Here is a 24,442-nt window from a genome sequence, read left to right as displayed (position 1 = left end):
ATTTAACAACATACTTAAGTTAATATAACAACTTTATTTTTTTGTGTTTTTTGTTTTTCTTTATTTTTTTATTTTTATTTTTTTAATATTTTTTTCTTTTTTTTCTTAATTTATATCTAAAAATTCCTCTATGGAGTAGAAGGAGTTGTCATTCAGAAATTCTTTTAATTTCTTCTTAAATACTTGTTGGTTATCTGTCAGACTTTTGATACTATTTGGTAAGTGACCAAAGACTTTAGTGCCAGTATAATTCACCCCTTTCTGTGCCAAAGTTAGATTTAATCTTGAATAGTGAAGATCATCCTTTCTCCTAGTATTGTAGTTATGCACACTGCTATTACTTTTGAATTGGGTTTGGTTGTTAATAACAAATTTCATAAGAGAGTATATATACTGAGAAGCTACTGTGAATATCCCTAGATCCTTAAATAAATGTCTGCAGGATGATCTTGGGTGGACTCCAGCTATTATTCTGATTACACGCTTTTGTGCAATAAATACTTTATTCCTCAGTGATGAATTACCCCAAAATATGATGCCATATGAAAGCAATGAGTGAAAATAGGCGTAGTAAGCTAATTTACTAAGATGTTTATCACCAAAATTTGCAATGACCCTTATTGCATAAGTAGCTGAACTCAAACGTTTCAGCAGATCATCAATGTGTTTCTTCCAATTTAATCTCTCATCAATGGACACACCTAAAAATTTGGAATATTCTACCTTAGCTATATGCTTCTGATTAAGGTCTATATTTATTAATGGCGTCATACCATTCACTGTACGGAACTGTATGTACTGTGTCTTATCAAAATTCAGTGAGAGTCCGTTTACAAGGAACCACTTAGTAATTTTCTGAAAGACAGTATTGACAATTTCATCAGTTAATTCTTGTTTGTCAGGTGTGATTACTATACTTGTATCATCAGCAAAGAGAACTAACTTTGCCTCTTCATGAATATAGAATGGCAAGTCATTAATATATAATAAGAACAACAAAGGACCCAAGACTGACCCTTGTGGAACCCCATTCTTGATAGTTCCCCAGTTTGAGGAATGTGCTGATCTTTGCATGTTACGAGAACTACTTATTTCAACTTTCTGCACTCTTCCAGTTAGGTACGAATTAAACCATTTGTGCACTGTCCCACTCATGCCACAATACTTGAGCTTGTCTAGCTCACACCCTTTTTGAAGTAATTCTAATGTGTGGCCTTCATGGCACCTTTCTTGTACAATGCTTTGTCTTCTATTCCTGCTGATGTGGTGTCCTTAGTATTTAAGCTTGATGGGTTTACTGCTGTGAAATTACTATGTGATATAAAACTTCATGATGAAGCTCATCTTATTCCTGCCAAAGAAATTAACTTAGGTCGTGCTGTAAAGTCTGAGTTTAGAAAGCTAAAAGTGCCTGCCAAATGTATTTTAACTTTCACACCTGAGTACAGGAACTTGGTGACCAGAATGTTCTCAAACCTCCATCTAAAGTCGCCTTTGGAATGGCGATGTATCTGTAGATACATAAGCCTTTGTGGTCCAGCTCTAATTATTAGCAGCCCAAAAACTAGCAACAACAGAATCTCAAATACCTTGAAGAAATTCTGTTCATAGATTTGGATGAGTGCTAAAGAATTTAATAAAGCCGAGAAAGAATTCACACAACTTCTTGATAAGCCAGAATTTTTAGCTACAAGAGAAATTAGAATCGATCACTTTTGGAAAGACTTATTTGATGGTGACATCACCTGTGAGCAATTGTATAGCATTCTTCAAAAGGTTCTCATTCCAAGCCATGATCAAGCCTTTGTAGAGCAAGGTTTTTCCATTAATAAAGAGTGTATGGTTGTCACATAATAAACCAGGTCATTGTTAGTCATACATCAAGTATATGATGGCTCAAATCGGATGGTGATGTCTTCAAGATTGACGAGGTTCTCGTTCTGAGCCACGGTCAAGCCTTTGTAGAACAAGGTTTTTTGATTAATAGTGTATGATAGCCAACCAACCAACCAGGTTATTGGTAGTCATGCTGCCCGCCACAAATTCCTCCCCTGTGCTAACCTTTTCATCTCAGATTAGCACTTGCAACCTATGTCCTCAATTATTAGCTGGATGTAATCCGATCTCTGTCTTCCTATACAGTCTTTGCCCTCTACAGCTCCCTCTAGTACCTTGGAAGTCACTCCCTCATGTTTTAACAGATGTCCTATCATGCTGTCCCTTCTCCTTATCAGTGTTTTCCAGATATTACTTTCCTCTCCGATTCTGCGCAGAACCTCCTCATTCCTTACCTTATCAGTCCACCTAATTTTCAACATTTGTCTGTAGCACCACATCTGAAATGCTTTGATTCTCTTCTGTTTCAGTTGTCCCAGTCCATATTTCACTATCATACAATGCTCTACTTCAGACTTACGTTCTAAGAAATTTCTTCATCAAATTAAGGTCGATATTTGATATTAGTAGACTTCTCTTGGCCAGGAATGCCCTTTTTGCCATTGCTAGTCTGCTTTTGATGTCCTCCTTGCTATGTCGGTCATTGGCTATTTTGCTGCGTAGGTAGCAGAATTCCTTAACTTCATCCACTTCGTGACCACCAATCCTGATGTTAAGTTTCTCGCTGTTCCATATTTCTACTTCTTCTCATTACCTTCATCTTTCTTCGATCTACTCTCAATCTATACTCTGTACTCATTAAACTGTTCAATCTGTTCAGCAGATCATGTAATTCTTCTTCACTTTCACTCAGGATAGCAACGTCATCAGCGAATCGTGTCATTGATATCCTTTCCCTTGAATTTTAATCCCACTCTTGAACCTTTCTTTCATTTCCATCATTGCTGTCTCGATGTGCACATTGAACAGTAGGGGTGAAAGGTTACAGCCTTGTCTTACACCCTTTTTAATATGAGCACTTCATTCTTGGTCACCCACTCTTATTATTCCCTCTTGGCTGTTGTACATATTGTATATGACACATCTCTCCCTGTAGCTTACCCCTACTTTTTTCAGAATTTCAAACGTCTTTCACCATTTCACATTGTCGAATGCTTTTTCCAGGTCAACAAATCCTATAAATGTGTCTTGATTTCTCGTTAGTCTTGCTTCCATTATTAACCACAGTGTTAGAATTGCCTCTCTCATGCCTTTACCTCTCCTAAAGCCAAACTGATCGTCATCTAGCACATCCTCAGTTTTCTTTTCCTTTCTTCTGTTTATTATTCTTGTAAACAACTTGGATGTTGGGCAGTTAAGCTGATTGTGCGATAATTCTCGCACTTGTCAGCTCTTGTCATCTTCAGAATTGTGTGGATGATGCTTTTCCAAAAGTCAGATGGTATGTCGCCAGACTCATACATTCTACACACCAATGTGAATAGTCATTTCGTTGCCACTTCCCCCCAGTGATTTTAGAAATTCTGAGGGAATGTTATCTATCCCTTCTGCCTTATTTGATCTTAAGTCCTCCAGAGCACTTTTAAATTCTGATTCTAATACTGGATCCCCTGTCTCTTCTAAATCGAGTCCTATTTCTTCTTCTGTCACATCAGACAAATCTCCCCCCTCATAGAGGCTTTCAGAGTATTGTTTCCACCTATCCACTCTCTCCTTTGCATTTAAGTGTGGAATTCCCATTGCACTCTTAATGTTATCACCCTTGCTTTTAATGGCAGCAAAGGCTGTTCTGACTTTCCTGTATGCTGAGTCTGTCCTTCTGACAATCATTTCTTTTTCGATGTGTTCACATTTTTCCTGGAGCCAATTCATCTTAGCTTCCCTGTACTTCCTATTTATTTCATTCCTCAGTGACTTGTATTTCTGTATTCCTGAGTTTACCAGAACATTTTTGTACTTTCTCCTTTCCCGATCAATTGAAGTATTTCATCTGTTACCCATAGTTTCTTTGCAGTTACCTTCTTTGTACCTACATTTTCCTTCCCAACTTCTGTGATGCCCTTTTCAGAGATGTCCATTCCTCTTCGACTGTACTGCCTACTGAGTTGTGCCTTATTGCTGTATCTATAGCCTTAGAGAATTTCAACCATATCTCATCATCCCGTAGTGCTTCCATATCCCAGTTCTTTGTGTATTGATTCTTCCTGATCAACGTCTTAAACTTCAGCCTGCTCTCCATCACTACTGTATTGTTATCTGAGTCTATATCTGTTGCTGAGTATGCCTTACAATCCAGTATCTGGTTTCGGAATCTCTGTCTGACCCTGATGTAATCTAACTGAAATCTTCCCGTATTACCTGGCCTCTTCCAACTATACCTCCTCCTCTTGTGATTCCTGAACAGAGTATTCACTATTACTAGCAGAAACTTGTTACAGAACTCAATTAGTCTTTCTCCTCTCTCATTCCTAGTCCCAGGCATTTATTCTCCTGTAACCTTTTCTTTTACTCCTTCCCCTACAACTGCATTCCAGTCTCCCATGACTACTAGATTTTCATATCCCTTTACATACTGTATTACCCTTTCAATATCCTCATATACTTTCTCTATCTCTTCATCTTCAGCTTGTGACGTTGGCCATGTATACCTGAACTATTATTGTCAGTGTTAGTTTGTTGTCGATTCTGATAAGAACAAGCCTATCACTGAAATGTTCACAGTAACACACTCTGTCTTCCTATTCATAACACATCCTACTCCCATTAAACCATTTCCTGCTGTTGTTGATATTACCCTATACTCATCTGACCAGAAATCCTTGTCTTCTTCCCACTTCACTGACCCCTACTATATCTAGATTGAGCCTTTGCATTTCCTTTTTTAGATTTTCTAGTTTTCCTACCATGTTCAAGCTTCTGACATTCCATGCCCCGACCCATAGAATGTTATCCTTTCGTTGATTATTCAATCTTTTTCTCATGGTAACCTTCTCCTTGGCAGTCCCCTCCCAGAGATCCGAATGGGGGACTATTCCAGAATCTTTTGTCAATGGAGAGATCATCATGACACTTATTCAATTGCAGACCACATGTCTTCTGGATACACATTATGTATCTTTAGTGCAGTGGTTTCCATTGCCTTATGCATCTGCATGCTGTTGATCGTTGCTGATTCTTTCACCTTTAGGGGCAATTTCCCACCCCTAGGACAAGAGTGTGCAATGAACCTCTGCCCGCTTCTCTGCCCTCTTTGACAAGGCTGTTGGGACAATGAGGGGCGACTTCATATGCTGGAAGTCTTCGGCCACCAATGTTGATTATTAATCAAAATTTAAGCAGCGGCGGGATTCGAACCTGGGACCGAAGACGTTTTGATTAAGAATCAAAGACGCTACCCCTAGACCACGGGTGCATCAGGTATATGATAGGTGAAATCAGCTGGCGATGTCTTCAAAATTGACGTTAACAAGAGAACAATTCGGGACTATCGCTGTGCTCATGATCAGTATGATGAGGCTTTAAAGCAATGTGAAGAGGATGAAGAAGCTAAGAGAGCTACAGGGACATTATCCAGCAGGTTAATGAACTGAAGGCCAAAAAGTCATGGATACTGCCTGAGAGCCACTGAACCGAATGGAATTGATGAAGAGATTGATTCTCTCAGAAAGAAGTTTTGAGTGGTTTTCATTGATTGATTTTAATTGGTTGTTTGGCTTTTTATTAACTGACAGAATGCTGAGTATTATTTGCAGAGGAAAAGTCACTGTACATACTCTGTTGTTGTCATTCTTATTTTTGAACTTAATTGTTATGTTATGAAACATATTCTTTTTATGTTTTTTTTTTCTGTTAATTCAAAATTCAAGTTAACTCATTAATAAATACAGAGGTGCTGACAATAACTTGCTGTTCATTCAAAACTAGAGTTAATAATGTGTTCAGAAATACAGCAGTCCGTACATTTTTTTTTTTTTTTTTTTTTTTTTTTTTTTTTTTTTTTTTTTGTCAACTTACCTCTTTACTTGCACTTTAGATCTCTAAATTTGTTAGAGACAAATGCTAATACTGTCTGGAAATTAGGGAATATCACTTTGGGAAACTTGTGGCAACCCTCTGTAAGCCATAGAAACTCATCACAAAATATAGTTTACTTGTTTAGAATTAAGAGAGCTGCCACCCCTCCGAATGTGTTCATTGGGCCATGGACACATTGTGTGGCAGACCTGACAGAAAATTTCCACACTAAATAGTACCCCTCTGGCGTTGTCTGACTGCCTGTGCAAGCCCCTTTATTTGATGCTGCTTTGGCTACTTGTGCATCGATGAAGATGAAACGAAACGATCATGACAACACCAATGCACTGTGATTAACTAGTGGTGCTCCCAGAGTGTCATCCTCCACATATATTTTGTAAAAATGGTATGCATTAATTCTAGAGCTTTACAGTCAGTGCAGTATCAGTGATATCAAATGTCACCATCATAAGATTTTTGCAATTTCTCTGCTGTTCACCCATTTTATGAGACTAATTGCTTTCATATTCTGTTTCTAGGTCTGTGAACACTGCAGCTATAGAAATGCCAAAGAGTATAACTGGCAAAATAAGACAATAATATTAGCTGCTGATTATGCATCCAATGGAATTTACAATTTTATAATTCCTCTTCGAGCTCACTTTCGTTCCAAAACTTCACTGAACCCCATCATTTTACTGCTGGAACGAAGACCAGATATTGCCTTCCTTGACTCGATATCTTATTTTCCTCTAATATATTGGATGCTTGGTTCCATTGATTGGTAAGTAAAGCAATTTCTTAGCAGGATAAAGGATACATTTTTAGTATAGTTACATTATATGTAAATATTATAATTAAACATCTCAAATTTTTTTATTTTGCTTTAAATGGCGTATTTGGCACTTTCAGAAAATATTAAAAATCTAGCTTTTCACCTACTATCATCAAAAATCAAAAGGTGGAGCCCATGTAGTTGTGATATGATGTCCATCACTCATATATGATTGTGAGACTATTTAGAAAATTTGTGTACCTGCCAGATATGTTCACTTACATATATATGCCTCAGCATCTGTACTCTGCAAACCACTGTTAGGTTCAGTGCATGTGTTCAGGGTCCTTGCTATTCCGTTCATGTATAGAACAGCAAGAATAACTGATAAAGACTTCTGTGTATGCGCACTGTAATTAGTCTAATCTTGTCTTTGCCACCCCCACAGAAACTATACATAGGGGGCTGTAGTATACTCGTACATGTTGTAAGTATGCTTTCATGGGCTAGTTGACATCTGTCTTAGAGGGTATGAACACCATTTCCTTTATGCCATGTAGATCCAACATGTGATCATTCATGGCACCTTTCTTCACATATGTTTAACATATTATTTTAGTCTTATTTAGTATGGAACCAAACAACTGAGCTACGTTCAAGAAAGGATCACATGAATGTTTAGTAACCAATCTCTGCTGTAGACTGAATGTTTCAAGCTCCTCCTTGGCAAATGACATTATTGCCCCTTTATCTAGTTTACTGAACATATGAATCATTCTACTTGTTTTAGTACCACATGTGTGCTTTTTGTCAGACGTTCAATCATATGGGATACCAAGTGAAATTTGTGAATGGATTGAGGATTTTTTTGGTAGGGATAGTGTAGCATGTTATTGTGGATGGAGAGACATTGTCAGATGTAGAAGTAAATTTGTGTGTGCCCCAGGGAAATGTGTTGGGACCTTAGTTGTTCATGTTGTATATTAATGACCTTGTGGGACAATATTAATAGTAAACTGAGACTTTTTACAAACGATGCAGTTATCTATAACGAAGTACTGTCTGAAAGAAGCTGCATGAATATTCAGTCAGATCTTGATAAGATTTCACAGTGGTGCAACTATTTGCAAAATTACGCAATTAATACATCAAAACAAATGTACTGTCCTATGACAATAATATCAATGAGCTACACTCGTACAAATACCTGGGTGTAACACTCTGTAGTGATACGAAATGGATGATCACATAGGCTCAGTTGTGGGTAAGGCAGGTGGAAGACTTCAGTTTATTGGTAGAATACCAGGGAAATGCAATCACTCTACAATGGAGATTGCTTACAAATAACTCATGTAGCCCATTCTAGAATATTGCTCAAGTGTGTGGAACCCAGACCAAATAGGATTAACAGAGGTATTGAACACATGTGGAGAAGGGCAGCATGAATGGTCACTGGTTTGTTTGACGTGTGCTCACAAAACTGAACAAGAAGACTCTTGAAGATAGATGTAAACTATCCTGAGAAAGCCTACTTTCAAAATTTCAAGAACTAGCTTTAAATGATTATTGTAGAAATATACTACAATCATCTGCGTATAGTCACCTAGGGATTGTGAGAAGATTATTACACTAATTACAGCATGCACAGAAGCATTTAAACAAACATTTTTCTGATGCACCATATGTTAATGGAATAGGAAGAAACCTTAATAACTGTTACAATTGGATGTAGATATAGTTGGTATTTTGGTAATCATGTTACAACAGTGGCATAGTGCATAGTGTTCACTGATACCACTTTCATTGTGGATATCCTGAAAGAGATGATGTCTGTACGCTGTCATTATGTATAATATATTTCAGTCATGAGTGAGCTTCAGAATTATTTGTTCTAGTATTTTTAAGAGCAAGCATTTAATGTTGTTCTCAGAATGTCTTGTCTCTCCCCCCCCCCCTCCCCCCCCCCCTTATGAAACTGTAACTATCCCAGTTGATTGTTGGATGATTTAAATCTCCTCCAGTGATTACAGCATGATTGAAGAACATATCAAGCTGAGGTTCTCTCCAGTGTTTTTGGTCACGCCTAAGGACAGGCCGCTGGTTGATAGAACCACCCAGTTGTAAGTTTATGTTCACCTTGGATACTGAGTCTTGTGCAAACAATCTCACTTACAGAATCAGTTTCTATCTCAGCAGATCTGAGTTTCTTGTGTACTGTGATGAATATACCACTTCCATTTCTAATTAGCCTATTTTGATATACACTTAGGTTTGCCCAAAATATCACACAACTGTCATTTTCAAATCTTAGACTCTTTTCTGTACCTAATATTAAGTGAAATCTGTAACTTTAGATTGCTTCAAAATCTGGCACTTCATTACAAATGCTTCAGCAATTGATCATTATAATTTGCATAATGTTATCTGTGGGATGGAGATGAGGGAGCATTTCTTTAGATCTTACACTAACACCTTGCAGTCTCCTTCATCTACCATTATCTGGATTGAGTAGTGAGTCTCTTTAAAAAAAAACTTGTGTGCATCTCCACACATGGTCAGCTACCTGGGCAACAGCATATGAAGTGTAGTGCACCCTGACCCAACTAGAGGGGCCCTACACTTCTCACCCGTATGGTTGAAATAGTGAAAATAAGATTATTTGAGTTCTCATATACCAGCATTTGTTACCTGCACTGGTCAAAACATTTTTTGTGTAATTTTCTGTGATATTATCCAGAAGTTTTGCTGTTTTCATCTCCCAGCAGAGCACAAGAACACATGTTTAGTAAACTGCCTAACTACTGGGATATAGTTAGATTTTGATGAAACTTGCCACAGTTAAAGATGAAAAAGCAGTCTCATTGTAATACATCACAACAAATTTCTCCTAAGTATTGCAAACAATCTCATTTCTTTTGTGTCAAGATATTGTAATGCGGAAGGGCATATCTGTGCTTTCATTTTATTTGTGTAAGTGAAGCCTTTTATCCTTTCAATGAACACTGAGTTTGCAAGCCTAAGATAAATCATATTGAAAATTGTGTACTTTTCTAAGATTAACATTGAGTACCGTTAGGAAAACATTATATTTTATGAAGATTGTGGCCTATCTTGTATTTAAAAATGTCGTAGTTTATTTAAAAATTTCCTAATTCAATACTAAGAAATACTTCTTTATTCACAACCAGCTTAATCTTCAGATTGTCATCAGGTATTCTGTTTACATCTAGGGAGATAAAACACGAGCTGCATTTCATGTGTGTTCTCTGTCTTGGTATGCACTCTTGGTGGCTGGAAAAAAAGAAGAAAAGAAGAAGAAGAAGCTTGTTGGCTAATGAACAGGAGATGAGAAGTGAGAGCAGACGATGTTAATCCTGTAAATAATAACGCTCAAGACAAAATTATTAGTTACAGGAAAAATTGTTTGAATCAGGAGGATTTTAATATTTATTGACAGAAGTTTTTACATTGCTGCCAATGGCCTTGCCGTGGTGGTAACACCAGTTCCCATCAGATCTCCGAAGCTCCAAAGTTAAGTGCTGTCGGACTGGGACAGCACTTGGATGGGAGACCATCTGGTCTGCCAAGCACTGTTGGCTAGTGGGGTGCACTCAGCCCTCATGAGGTGAACTGAGGAGCTACTTAATTGAGAAGTAGCAGCTCCAGTGTTGTAAACAGTCATACGGCCAAGAGAGAGGCGTGCTGACAACGTGCTCTTCCATATCCGCATTCAATGATGCCTGTGGGCTGAGAATGACATGATGGCTGTTCAGTGCCGTTGGATCTTAATGGCCTGTTTGGGCAGAGATTTATTTAGTTTTTTTACATTGTTAGAGGATTTATACCTCATAGCCAGTATGTAAATATAACACTTATCAATGCATAAAGAGTGAAAAGAGTAAACAGTAAGTAAATTGGGTGGTGCTTGGAGTACTCTTCCAGTTGTCGGACGTCAAGGCTTGTACATTGGAAGAAAGAAGGAAGATAGGGCTTAACATCCCACTGACAGTGAGTTTGTTAGAGATGACTTTCTGTTTGAGAAATGGGGATTTGGCAATAGAAATTGTATAATGAAATCATTTTGTGGAGGGAGCAGAGGTGGTTCAGATATGGCTGTGCTATGGAAATTTGATTTACTAGTATAGGTTTATAATGAAAGGGGTATGCAAAATCTGAAGATTTGGAAGTCTTTTCATAACTACCTTGAAATTTTTAGATTCTGCCTATGTCTGTTGTACAGCCATGGTGCTGTTGCTATTTAAACAATAATAGTGCATAGTAGTGAGTGTATTGTAGAATTCCGTACACAGAACTATCTAACATTTGAGCCCTTTTAGGGTGTTTGAAGGATGATATTGGTTTGTATAAGACAGAGTCTGCAGCATCCCCTTCTGTTGTCACATGTCATACATCACTCAGTACATTGCCTTGGTACCATTCATCCAATGGAATATAACTAGATGATATTCTGGCATACACTTCCAATTGCTGTGAAAGTATTATAGAGGCAGCTGTTGAGATGAAAACAAGCAAGTGACCTCATAAACAGAGATAGAGATTTTGGCTCAAATTCTGCCTGGTTTAGCCACAGAGGGATAAAGCACTATTTGCTCATCGATTGTTAATTAATATTTCACTATCAGTAATGCCTGACATCACTTATCTTTGATTATGTGGTAAAGCTAATTGTTTATGATTGTGTTGTGACTTTGTACGCTCTGTGTTGCAATTCCCGATTGGCATAGCCCCAGCCTGTTGAGGATGTAAGTTATCATGCACAGTGATCTTTCATTTTAAAGCCATATTGACAGAACTGACCATGACTGTTTCAAAAATATCAAAAGGTTTTTTGGTGACCACTACTAGTCAGAATATTTTTGTTGATTTGAATTATTTAATGAAGTGGCATGTTTTGAAGTACAAACCCTAACTGAAGCACAGATAGATATTTAAGTTGTTGTTTACAGTCTCGGTATGTGATGTGGTTATCCTGTGGAGAAAGAGAATCCTATTGAGGGAGCTGTTGAGATTTAAACAATATTCACTTTGTTTGATAGTGTGATGTTAACAAATAAAATTTAAATAATCATTCACTTTACTTTCATGACGTGTGTCTTCTTGTGTTGTGTTCAGTTACCTCTGTGGTATTTCAACTACAGTAAATGATATGTATGTACTGATTATGGTGAAGAAATAATATTTATTGAACATTTGAAAAATATACATTAATACTAAGCACATGCCAGTAGTGAGTCAGCGTAACAGACATGTCAGAAGAGCATTGCTGCTAAGTTGCCAAACATCAAAGATACACCTTGCATCTCCTAGGGAGTATACGCAGCAATCAAAACACTTTTGTACCACATGAGTGTTGGTGGTGCCCAGGGCCAGTGGAACTGTAAATTATCCCCACATGTAGCAGTTTATCAATTTCCTTTTTGCTGTGGCATATTTGTCAGGAGCTAAACAGCAGGATTTCTGTGCGATCAAAGGGCCAGGAGTTGTTTAGCTGTGATGGCGTATGTTGTATGTGGCATTATTGCTTTTTGATGTTAGTAACTGGGAATCAGTTGCAGGATATACTGTGCAATTCTTTGATAGTAGTTTGTGGTGAGTATGATCCTTTTGAAATCTTTTAAGTTACATTTTAATGGTGTCCAATTCCTTATTCACCAAACACAATTTGAAATAGTGACTCCCAGTTTTCAAATCATACCTTAGCTTTATTTTCCCATAATGCTGTTAATTTAGATTTTTGCATGATCTGAGAGTTGTGCTCCAAAATTGCAGGCTCATCATGAGCACTATCTGAAGTAAGGAAAGCAAACAGGAAGTTAGTATACCTCTTCTGTATTTGTATGTAATGTATGGAAGGGGTCATGCTGTTAACTTCATTGTTGCTAAACTGCAGCTTCTGTCAATGTGAAGTGAGGGTCATGTCACTGGTTCTGGCAGCTTTGCTTAGCTGCCCTTTAATTGTTGTAGTTCCCATTCAGATACATGCCAGGCATAATGCATGGAATAGAGATCATTTGGAAAATGGGAAAATTGGCTGTATGAAAAGAATAGAAAAAGTTGAGAGAATGTTCATAAAATGGGTACTACAAGTGGGAAAAACAGTCTCATTCCGGCTTCAATATGAACTCATGAAAGATATTTATTTCATAGAGTACATTATATTACAACACTGGCTACATTCCACATGACTGTATCAGGAAATGATTAACATCTTGGACCAGACGAAGAAAGAGACAGACATAGAATTCAACAAGACACCACCTATGCTGGAGCAGAGAATGTAGGAACCAGATCCATGTGACAACAAGACTCACAATGCTCACTTTTCTCATAAATATTAGTCAGTAACTAATTCCATGAACCATATGAAGAGTGTGAATGTGTACTATGTGGACAAGAGTGTAAAAAAAATACTATAAATACCATATTATAACGTGTATGAAGAGAATAGGGACTATAACAGACTATAAGAAAGGAAAACACACACACAGCCTTGCATAAATCTGTAGACTAATATTCAGTTTAAGTGTACTTTTCTCATGAATAATTTTAGGTTTTGAATTTTCACTGATTTGTTCATTGTGCAGTGCTTGTTGAAGGCATTGATCTTGAGATTTTTGTACTCTTTGCAAACACTGTCTTTCATATGTTGATATTTATTTTGTTCAGATGTAATAGTGTCAAAACACCAAAACCTTTGCATGAACACCCAAAGGGTTGACATTCAGTACAAACTGTAACTCTTCACGTAAAATGCCATATGCAGTGAAAGAAAGTCCTGGCATACGAAAGCATAAATCTGATAACTGTGCCAAATATGGTGGCACCTCCACTTTGTTTTGTGGTGCAGTTGAGATGAAGTCAACAGTGAGCAAAATATTTGTGAACAGAATAGAAGATTTGCAAGCTGGTAGTCCAGTTAGAAATCCACTATTTGGACTCGATTGAATACGGAGGTCAGTATTTGCACTGACTGTATCACCAATTTGCTGTCCTGGTAGAACATGGTCTGGTGCTGCCAGCATTGTCATTTCACAGGTAACCTCCTGCTTGGTGTCCTTCTTCTCAGGTTCACCACTCGTGGGTACTGCAGCCACAATAAATGACATGCATATAATGTTGCTAGTGAAGAAACAATATTTATTGAGCTGATAACTTGAGAAATATATAGTTAGTGAGTCATTGAAGCAGACATGTCAAAGAGCACTGACACTAAGTTACAAAAGTCAGAGTTGAGCATTGGATCTGCCAGATTCTGTATACCACAATCAAAACACTGTTACTCCCACACCTCGATTTCTATGGCTCCTTGTGTCTTGTTAACCAGAACTTACTCAGAATAACTTCAATGACGTCATTTGCTCAGTAAAATGGCAGCTGATCTTGCTATAGTTAATAAAAATGAAGAAACAGTAATTAGTCCCAAAGCTAATAAATTACAAAGTAACATTTAAACAAAGATCCAATAAAAGCTGCTAAGGAGGGGAAACCAATTGCGTAAAGCATCAGCCAGAAGTTTAATGAGGGTAATAAACTGATACTTTAAGCTGGCTAAGGTTCTACAGTACTTATATAATGGACAAATGTGAATATTTCAGAAAATCTCACACAATCCCATACAGAAGTTCAATGAAAAACTAAAGAAACAGTCCAGTAAAACATCTTCATTATACATAAGGGAAGAAGAAACTCGAAGATTAGTGCAGTAATGGGACCAATAGCCAGGCCTGATTGAAGAGGGGGGGGGGGGGGGGGGGGCAAAACCCCGGGGCCCAAGTTTCATGGAGGGCACAGTTTCTCAAGGGTCCGGAGCCACCCCTCACCAAGGCACTAAGTTGACAAAAATCAATCTGCTATTGTAACATACAGTTCTATTCAACGTTTAGTCTTGAGTGCACAATAGTTTATTTAGACATAATGCACTACAACTACCATGTGACGGATTCAAAAATATGCTTTCTTTAAATGTTGTTGGAAATCCTACCAAAACATTTCCCCAACAAAAGTACACAAAAGTAGCTGTGAAATGTCATTATAATTTAGTAGCTTTGCCAACAGTATTCAAGGCTAAGGAGCTCAGGCACATTTTCTTCAGTGAAATCCTCTTGCAAAATTTTCTCTGTGTGGTTGTCATAGCCTTTTGTGGAGTACATGCAGCTGAGAGTCATAATGAAGCAGAGAAATTCTTCAGAGTGATTCATCTTCTATTCAATCTGTTAAGTAGGAGTCCATCTATTATGAAACACTATTGGAAGTTCATTATATTCTGTGCCTGATTCCCATTAGAATGCTCTGGTTGATATTTCGGTACCATTTGCAGCTCATCTGAATAGGATTACCATTGCTATTGGAACTCTCAGTAAGTTAAATTGTCAGCTGAAACACGATCTGTGTTCCTTGGTGTTTTGGATTATGTGGGTTCATTCAAGTGTTTAATCATGTCATCACTTTAACTAAAGTTGTTAGTATCAGTTGACTACAGAAGCATATTACTAAAGCTCGAAATGCTAACATTGATGTTGAGGTAAGCTGCTTTTAGAGCTGCTTTTGACTTAAAATACCTTCACAAAAATTGGGACACCATTCTCCCTGAGCTAAAGTTATTGCTAGTGCAGTTAATATAGATCCTGAATGTCCAGCTATGCACCCTAAGAAGTGGAAATCATTTCATACTGAAGCCAGGAATGAAGTGGCAAATGTGAATTCAGAAAGTTTATTGAAAATAAATGTATTCTATATCATTATTGATAGGCTAGTGTCTAACTTGAAAATCCAATTAAAACAATGAAGAGTTTAGGTGAAACTTTTGTGTTTTATGGGCATAGTTAAAGATGACTGACAATCAGGTCACTGAGGCATGCAAGTCATTTATCAATGAATACCATTATGATTCCACAAGAGATTTAGAAGAAATTAAGTATTTGAAAACACCTCATACTTCAAACTTGGAACCGCTAGAACTCTTGAATAAGATGCAAGAGTTTAAAATTTTAAGCTTGTTTGCAAAAGTAGATGAATGTATGTGCATCTACACTCTTCTGACGACTGTATCTGAAGCTGAAAGGTCTTTCAGCACTCTGTCTCATGTTAAAATTTGTATCAGATCAGCTACCCATGAACATCTAAGAGATTTTGGAACCTTGGAAACTATATATAATTTGGCAGTGCAGCAAGACTTTGATGCTATGATTCAAGCATTTCATGAACAAAAGGCTTGCAAACGGGCATTGATAGTGTTATAGGCAAGTAGGTTATAATATGCTCCCCATTGCATGACTCACAGCACTTCATATTCAAGTGCTCTGATGTCTATTTACTGTATTGTGTGGCCACACCATGGAGTGAGTGGGGATGGAACTCTCCATGTCTGAGAGTTATTGGCACCAGCTCTCTTGTCAAAGCACTGTTCAGTATAATACTTAGCCATTTGGTTTAAAGTGAAGTGAAACTAAATTAAACCAATTTAAAAAATAAAATTAAATGGGGCATACATACATCTTACAGTAGTTCATTATTGAATGACACATGCAGCCAAATTTTTAAGTTTGTAAGTCACATCAGTTTTCTGCCATGCCACTGACACTGTATCCTCTCTTACTTAGACTGTCTCTTTTTTTCCTTCTTTGTCACTGCCACTGTCTCCACCATACCTTGGAACAAAAATTCTAGGGGGCTTGGGTGGAGAGGAAGGGTCCAACTTATATTTTCCGCTATATCCAAGTGCTTAAAATTTCTGTCCAAGATGTACACCCCCCCCCCTCCCCCCTCACATATGCTTATGTGTTGGAGTTCCTCATTCTGGGAGGGTCCAGACCTTCCAAGCCTATGTATAGTGTCAACTCATCTCTATTTTTCATTTGCACTGTTGTGTCTCTCTTTTCCTCCTCCCCTTTCTATCTCCATCCATCTCTCTATACCTTTTACTGCCTCTGTCTCTCACTGACCATTAATATCTCCTTGTTCTTTGGCTGCCACTGCTATTGTCTTCATCTCTCTTTCTCTTTCACTGACACTTTCTCTCTGTACCACCACCAAAACTGTCTCTCCTCTCTTTCTCTCCCACTGGCACTATCTCCTCTCTCTTTCACCACCACTGTCTCTCTGCTGTGCCCCTTCAGCACAGAAAAGTATGAATTTGTTTGCATGTCAAAATTTTTATTGGAATGAGGTTCCCCACTTGTTGTTGTTGTTGTTGTGGTCTTCAGTCCTGAGACTGGTTTGATGCAGCTCTCCATGCAACTCTGTCCTGTGCAAGCTTCTTCATCTCCCAGTACCTACTGCAACCTACATCCTTCTGAATCTGTTTAGCGTATTCATCTCTTGGTCTCCCTCTACGATTTTTACCCTCCACGCTGCCCTCCAATACTAAATTGGTGATCCCTTGATGCCTCAGAATATGTCCTACCAACTGATCCCTTCTTCTTGTCAAGTTGTGCCACAAACTTCTCTTCTCCCCAATCCTATTCAATACCTCCTCATTAGTTATATGATCTACCCATCTAATCTTCAGCATTCTTCTGTAGCACCACATTTCGAAAGCTTCTATTCTCTTCTTGTCCAAACTAGTTATCGTCCATGTTTCACTTTCATACATGGCTATGCTCCATACAAATACTTTCAGAAACGACTTCCTGACACTTAAATCAATACTCGATGTTAACAAATTTCTCTTTAGAAATGCTTTCCTTGCCATTGCCAGTCTACATTTTATATCCTCTCTACTTCGACCATCATCAGTTATTTTGCTCCCCAAATAGCAAAACTCCTTTACTACATAAGTGTCTCATTTCCTAATCTAATTCCCTCAGCATCACCCGACTTAATTCGACTACATTCCATTATCCTCGTTTTGCTTTTGTTGATGTTCATCTTATACCCTCCTTTCATGACACTGTCCATTCCGTTCAACTGCTCTTCCAAGTCCTTTGCTGTCTCTGACAGAATTACAATGTCATCGGCGAACCTCAAAGTTTTTATTTCTTCTCCATGGATTTTAATACCTACTCCGAATTTTTCTTTTGTTTCCTTCACTGCTTGCTCAATATACAGATTGAATAACATCGAGGATAGGCTACAACCCTGTCTCACTTCCTTCCCAACCACTGCTTCCCTTTCATGCCCCTCAACTCTTATAACTGCCATCTGGTTTCTGTACAAATTGTTAATAGCCCTTCGCTCCCTGTATTTTACCCCTGCCAACTTTAGAATTTGTAAGAGAGTATTCCAGTCAACATTGTCAAAAGCTTTCTCTAAGTCTACAAATGCTAGAAATGTAGGTTTGCCTTTCCTCAATCTATTTTCTAAGATAAGTCGTAGGGTCAGTATTGCATTACGTGTTCCAATATTTCTACAGAATCCGAATTGATCTTCCCCGAGGTCGGCTTCTACCAGTTTTTCCAACCGTCTGTAGAGAATACGCGTTAGTATTTTACATCCGTGACTTATTAAACTGATTGTTCGGTAATTTTCATATCTGTCAGCACCTGCTTTCTTTGGGATCGGAATTATTATATTCTTCTTGAAGTCTGAGGGCATTTCGCCTGTCTCATACATCTTGCTCACCAGATGGTAGCGTTTTGTCGGGACTGGCTCTCCCAAGGCCGTCAGTAGTTCTAATGGAATGTTGTCTACTCCCAGGGCCTTGTTTCGACTCAGGTTTTTCAGTGCTCTGTCAAACTCTTCACACAGTATCGTATCTCACATTTCATCTTCATCTACATCCTCTTCCATTTCCATAATATTGTCCTCAAGTACATTGCCCTTGTATAGGCTCTCTATATACTCCCTCCACCTTTCTGCTTTCCCTTCTTTGCTTAGAACTGGGTTTCCATCTGAGCTCTTGATATTCATACAAGTGGTTCTCTTTTCTCCAAAGGTCTCTTTAATTTTCCTGTAGGCAGTATCTATCTTACCCCTAGTGAGATAACCCTCTAAATCCTTACGTTTGTCCTCTAGCCATCCCTGCTTAGCCATTTTGCACTTCCTGTCAATCTCGTTTTCGAGACGTTTGTATTCCTTTTTGCCTGCTTCATTTACTGCATTTTTATAGTTTCTCCTTTCATCGATTAAATTCAGTATTTCTTCTGTTACCCAAGGATTTCTACTAACCCTCGTCTTTTTACCTACTAGGTCCTCTGCTGCCTTCACTACTTCATCTCTCAAAGCTACCCATTCTTCTTCTACTGTATTTCTTTCCCCCATTCCTGTCAATTGTTGCCTTGTGCTCTCCCTGAAACTCTGTGCAACCTCTGGTTCTTTCAGTTTATCCATGTCCCATCTCCTTAAATTCCTACCTTTTTGCAGTTTCTTCAGTTTTAATCTACAGTTCATAACCAATAGATTGTGGTCAGAGTCCACATCTGCCCCTGGAAATGTCTTACAATTTAAAACCTGGTTCCTAAATCTCTGTCTTACCATTATGTAATCTATCTGAAACCTGTCAGTATCTCCAGGCTTCTTCCATGTATACAACCTTCTTTTATGATTCTTGAACCAAGTGTTAGCTATGATTAAGTTGTGCTCTGTGCAAAATTCTATCAGGCGGCTTCCTCTTTCATTTCTTAGCCCCAATCCATATTCACCTACTACGTTTCCTTCTCTCCCTTTTCCTACTACCGAATTCCAGTCACCCATGACTATTAAATTTTCATCTCCCTTCACTATCTGAATAATTTCTTTTATTTCATCATACATTTCTTCAATTTCTTCATCATCTGCAGAGCTAGTTGGCATATAAACTTGTACTACTGTAGTAGGCATGGGCTTCATGTCTATCTTGGCCACAATAATGCATTCGCTATGCTGTTTGTAGTAGCTTACCCACACTCCTATTTTTTATTCATTATTAAACCAACTCCTCCATTACCCCTATTTGATTTTGTATTTATAACCTTGTATTCACCTGACCAGAAGTCTTGTTCCTCCTGCCACCGAACTTCACTAATTCCCACTATTTCTAACTTTAACCTATCCATTTCCCTTTTTAAATTTTCTAAGCTACCTGTCCGATTAAGGGATCTGACATTCCACGCTCTGATCCGTAGAACGCCAGTTTTCTTTCTCCTGATAACGACGTCCTCCTGAGTAGTCCCCGCCCGGAGATCACCACTTATATTTCAGATTATTTTTAGGAGGAATATATTCCTCCTTTTATGCTCCAACAGGACCATCTTTCCGGTGCTCCCCCTGTTTTCCCTGCTACAGTAGCATATACAGGTTATATAAAAGGAATTCTATAGGTCAGTTAAGTTTTGACAGTTTATTTATATAGTTCAGCACATTTATAAATGTCGATATGTATTATAAACAACAAATAAGTGTACATAATATAAGGCTGATAGAAAATTATTTGCTTTGCGATATTTGTGTAGGCATGAAGTGTCCATTACACAGAAACAGTGCGTCATAAAGTTTTATTGGTGAAAAGTGCTGATGAAAAACTTAGTTTGGTGACCTCAGAATCCTTGCGATAACATTAGAACTCTTACAAGTGTCCACAAGGTCTGTTAAAACTATGTTTACCCATCAGTCCAGATATTATGTCCATATTTCACTGTGTAAGTATGACAAATTTGGGCCTTTGGATCTTGGTATTGAATAATGATATAGAAAAATGTTTTGAAGTTTCCCAGAAATATCATCTCACAAACATATGACAAAGTTTTTGACCATCTGGCGTGAACAGAAATTACTGGAGTGGCATCCTCACAACAGGTACTTTTTACACCCAAAAATCATTGTCCCCACAACTGGTACTTTTCATACCAAAAAATCATGGTTTTTTGAGGTTTTTTCAGGAACCGTCCAATAACAAATGGTGATTTTTAAGCCACCTGAGGTCCACCCTAGATCACACCTAATGCAAAAGATTCAAGAGATTTGCTCAATTTTCCTGGATTGAAGAAAATATTTAATGTTTAAATTTTGACCCTGTGCTGTAGGATATCTACAGTAAGCCAGTTATTCTGATAGATGTACCACTTGTCTCTGGGCACCAGGCCAGGGGGTATCCAAAATAGTTAGTTGATGCCTTATTTCTGTGATCAGTAGCATCCGAGTTATGGCCCCCTGAAAAACTGATTTTTTGTGTGGAGCTTTTTGGAACATATTGGTACAGTGCACTGTCATGCAGGAATTGACTGCATTTGCAAATATATGTTTAGTGTTAAATAAGAAATTATATTTATTCTGTATTTCATTCCAGTGAGCACTTTTTGTGTATTCCAGTATTCATGCAATTGCATTATGTTAAAATCATGTCAAACCTTCTTTAAAACAACAATAAAATTGGTTTGCTTTATTTGGAGATGGGGCTGGGTCACACATCTTGCCCTGGGCCCAGTCCTATCGCTTAGTGGCCCTGCCATTAGCTCCACAATTATGGGCCCAACCAAAAACCCATAGAAGTAGTATCTCATCAGACCAATTATAATTGCTAATGTACCATCCAGGCTACAAAGATACGAAAAAGCTTCATTCAGTTTAGGGGGGAAAATGCAAAGCTTATTTCCCATGGTGTTTAAACTTACACAGCAGCATACCTGTCAGAGGATAGATATAATTTATTAAAATACCAAACAATATCCATAGAGACAGAATGTATGAAAAGGCTGTAGGACTATCAGTGCAGAGTCCACTCAGTGTAAGAATTGCAGAAATTTTCAGTAACCATCTCGAAACTAAACTTTTGGACAACAGTGACACCATTGTGAAAATTGCGTGCTGCAGCAGATATGTAGAAAACAGACTCTTAGTACATAAGGGCACTAAAGAAGAAATAACAGCTTCATTGAGGAGATTCAATATTTAACACAAAAACATCCACTTCCATGTAGAACATAAGAAAGATAACAGAGTAAATTTTTTATACATGACAATAATGAATTCAAACCAGATCCTGAACATCAGTGTACACAGGAAACTAACAATCATAGACAGTGTCACGAATAACACCTCAACACATCCCAGTGCCCACAAATGAGCTGAATTCAGTGTTTTCTTAAGCAGAACACAGATATTCCCACTTAGTGCTGCAGGCTATGAGACAGTAATGAACACAGTGAAATCTGTTGCACCTAATAATGACTATCATGAATGTGAAATACATGCACTTTCACAACACATAACGAGAAACAAAAACAAATGACTAGAAAGGCCACCACTCACAACAACATACAAAAACCTACCTAAATAATTATACCACAATTGGCGGCCATTTAAGAGAAAGATATCAGAATCACATTTGCCACCACCAACAACTTGAAAAGAAACTGATACCTGACATCTCCGAGCCTGTGGAGAAACTAAGTAAATCAGGAATTTATAGAGTGGTATGCAGTTATTATACCAATACTACATTAGCCAAACAGGCAGAAATTTTAAAACCAGTTTTAAAGCATATATTGACTGTTTCAGAATAAATAAAGCTAACAATTCAGCTGTAGACAAGCAGATAGACCAAACAGGACACAGTGTTGCAGTAGAAAATCATCTTAAAGTACTGCATACTTTAGAGAAGAGCTGTAATGTGGACATCTTGAGTAAATGAAGTACTGTATTCAACCATGGCCAGCAGTGGGAAAACAAGATAGGTTTAAGTAGTTCAGCTGAAGAAGCAAGAGAATATATTAAAAATGTCATTCCACAAAATGTTAAAGAACTAGAAGTAGCAGCAACATCCTTCACTGAAATTGATAAAATTATAAAAATTCTTAAAAAACAAAAGCTCATATGCTGTTAATGGAATTCCAAACAGAATTCTGAAAAGTCGTACTAACTTAATAAGTAATGTTGTTAATGATATACGAAACGCATCACTCTGATATATGTGATGCATCACTGTCGCAGGGAATCTCTTCATAAGAAAGCTGACAAGAAAGACTCAAATAATTATCATCCAGTTTTCTTCTTGATATCTTTTTCCTAAAATATTCCACAAAGTAATTTACTCAAGGGGAGTCACACATTTAAATAGAAACAATCTACTTAGTGTATCTCAGTTTGGATTCCAAATGGGTTGCATGACTGAGAATGCTATTGGTACATTCTCTCATCAAACAACATAAGCCTTAAATAATAAAATACCAACTGGTATTTTTTGTGATCTTCCCAAGGCATTTGATGTGTAGATTTGTTAGTTTCTTAGAAAAACTCAAGTTTTATAAAACTGATGGCCTTACATACAACTGGTTTGCGTCATACTTACTAAACAGAATGCAAAAAGTTGTGCTGAATCATGTCGGAAGGGTAAAAAAATTTAGTGGGTTGGGGGAGTTCCACAGGGTTCAGTTTTCAGTGAATGACCATCCACTTGACATTTTTGTGGATTACACTAGTGTTATAATAAATTCCTTTATAGAAAAAGTGACAGAACAGATGTTATGTTGACGAAGTTTTTCAAAGAACTATGAAGTAGTTCTCAGAAAATGGACTCTCCTTAAATAGTGAGGAAACACATTGTATTCAGTTCTGTACAATAAACAGTCATACCAACAATTTTTCAGTCTCATAAACTGACATATACCTAGGACAGTGGTGTTCAAATCACATGCCCCTCCATATCCGTGTCCAGTGATGCCTGTGGGCTGAGGAAGACATGATAGTCAGTCGGTACCGTTGGGCCTTTATGACCTGTTTTGGCGGAATTTAGTCTTTATACCAACAATTTATGTACAACATGAACAGGGGTCAGTAAATAGGGTAGAATGCACCAGATTTTTGGGTGTATATATGGTGAAAACTTGAACTGGAAGAAGTGTATTACTGAGCCTCTCAGACCATTAAGTTCAGCTACTTTTTCTCTTCATGAACTGGAAGAAGTGTATTACTGAGCTTCTCAGACAATTAAATTCAGCTACTTTTGCTCTTCATGTATTGTGTAGTATTGAAAACAAATGAATCAAACCATTACATATTTTGTATATTTACAATCAGTAACATCTTGGAGTAACTCATAACTTAAAGAGAAAGTACTGATTGCACAAAAACAAGAAGTATATGTGGTTTTCACTTGTGGTTGTTCATGGAATTAGGCATTTGAACAGTACCATCAAAATATGTATATTCACTAATGAAATGTGTCATAAATAATACGTCACAATTTGCAAAGAACGGTGATGGCCATATCTACAACATAAAAGGAAAAAAATTCTTTTATTACCCATAATAAAGCTGTCAGTGGCCCAGAAAGAAGTTCATTGTGCAGCAACAAAAATTTTTCATGATTTGCCCAATAACACAAAATGCCTGACAAGCAACAAAGCAAGCCTTAAATCTAACCAAAAATCATTTCTCCTGGACAACTCTTCCTAGTTTACCAATTTATTGCTATTTCAAAGCTGATATGTGGGGGTGGGGGTTGCCAACTTGTTTTTCAGTGTAGTTTCATGAGTAGAATGAAAAGGAAAAGTGACGTTGTCATTAATGCCAACACTAAACATGTATATATATCCAGTAAACTGAATCATTCCACATCATTTCAATAAAAGAATCGTTGAAATTATCTATGGAACAGGTAACTAACTGGCTAACTAACTAACTAATTAACCAGCATCAGAGATGTGACAGCAAGATGTGCAGAGAACATTACAATTGACTGGTAACACCAGGATTGACTCATCGTTAGTTTTTTTTTTTAAATTGTTTTCATTGCCATCATGTTTCTGCTGCACAGTAGAGTTGATTGTGATGTCATGCCTTAAGTCCTGTTTGCAAGTTTATGAACGAGATCCAAGAAGCCAT

General features: G+C 37.6%; 1 protein-coding gene across 1 annotated transcript in view; it reads left to right on the top strand.

The window, feature by feature from the left end:
• LOC126238016 (potassium channel subfamily T member 2) overlaps nucleotides 1-24,442 on the top strand; it is a 1,051,128-nt gene that overhangs the window by 929,342 nt on the left and 97,344 nt on the right. The window contains exon 18 of the mRNA XM_049947763.1: nucleotides 6,450-6,694. Within this exon, the coding sequence (XP_049803720.1) occupies nucleotides 6,450-6,694 (245 nt within the window). The remainder of the gene's footprint in view (nucleotides 1-6,449; nucleotides 6,695-24,442) is intronic.

The sequence above is a fragment of the Schistocerca nitens genome, chromosome 1 (genome assembly GCF_023898315.1).
Source record: "Schistocerca nitens isolate TAMUIC-IGC-003100 chromosome 1, iqSchNite1.1, whole genome shotgun sequence".
Taxonomy (NCBI): domain Eukaryota; kingdom Metazoa; phylum Arthropoda; class Insecta; order Orthoptera; family Acrididae; genus Schistocerca; species Schistocerca nitens.
This window is presented reverse-complemented; position numbering and strand designations above follow the sequence as displayed.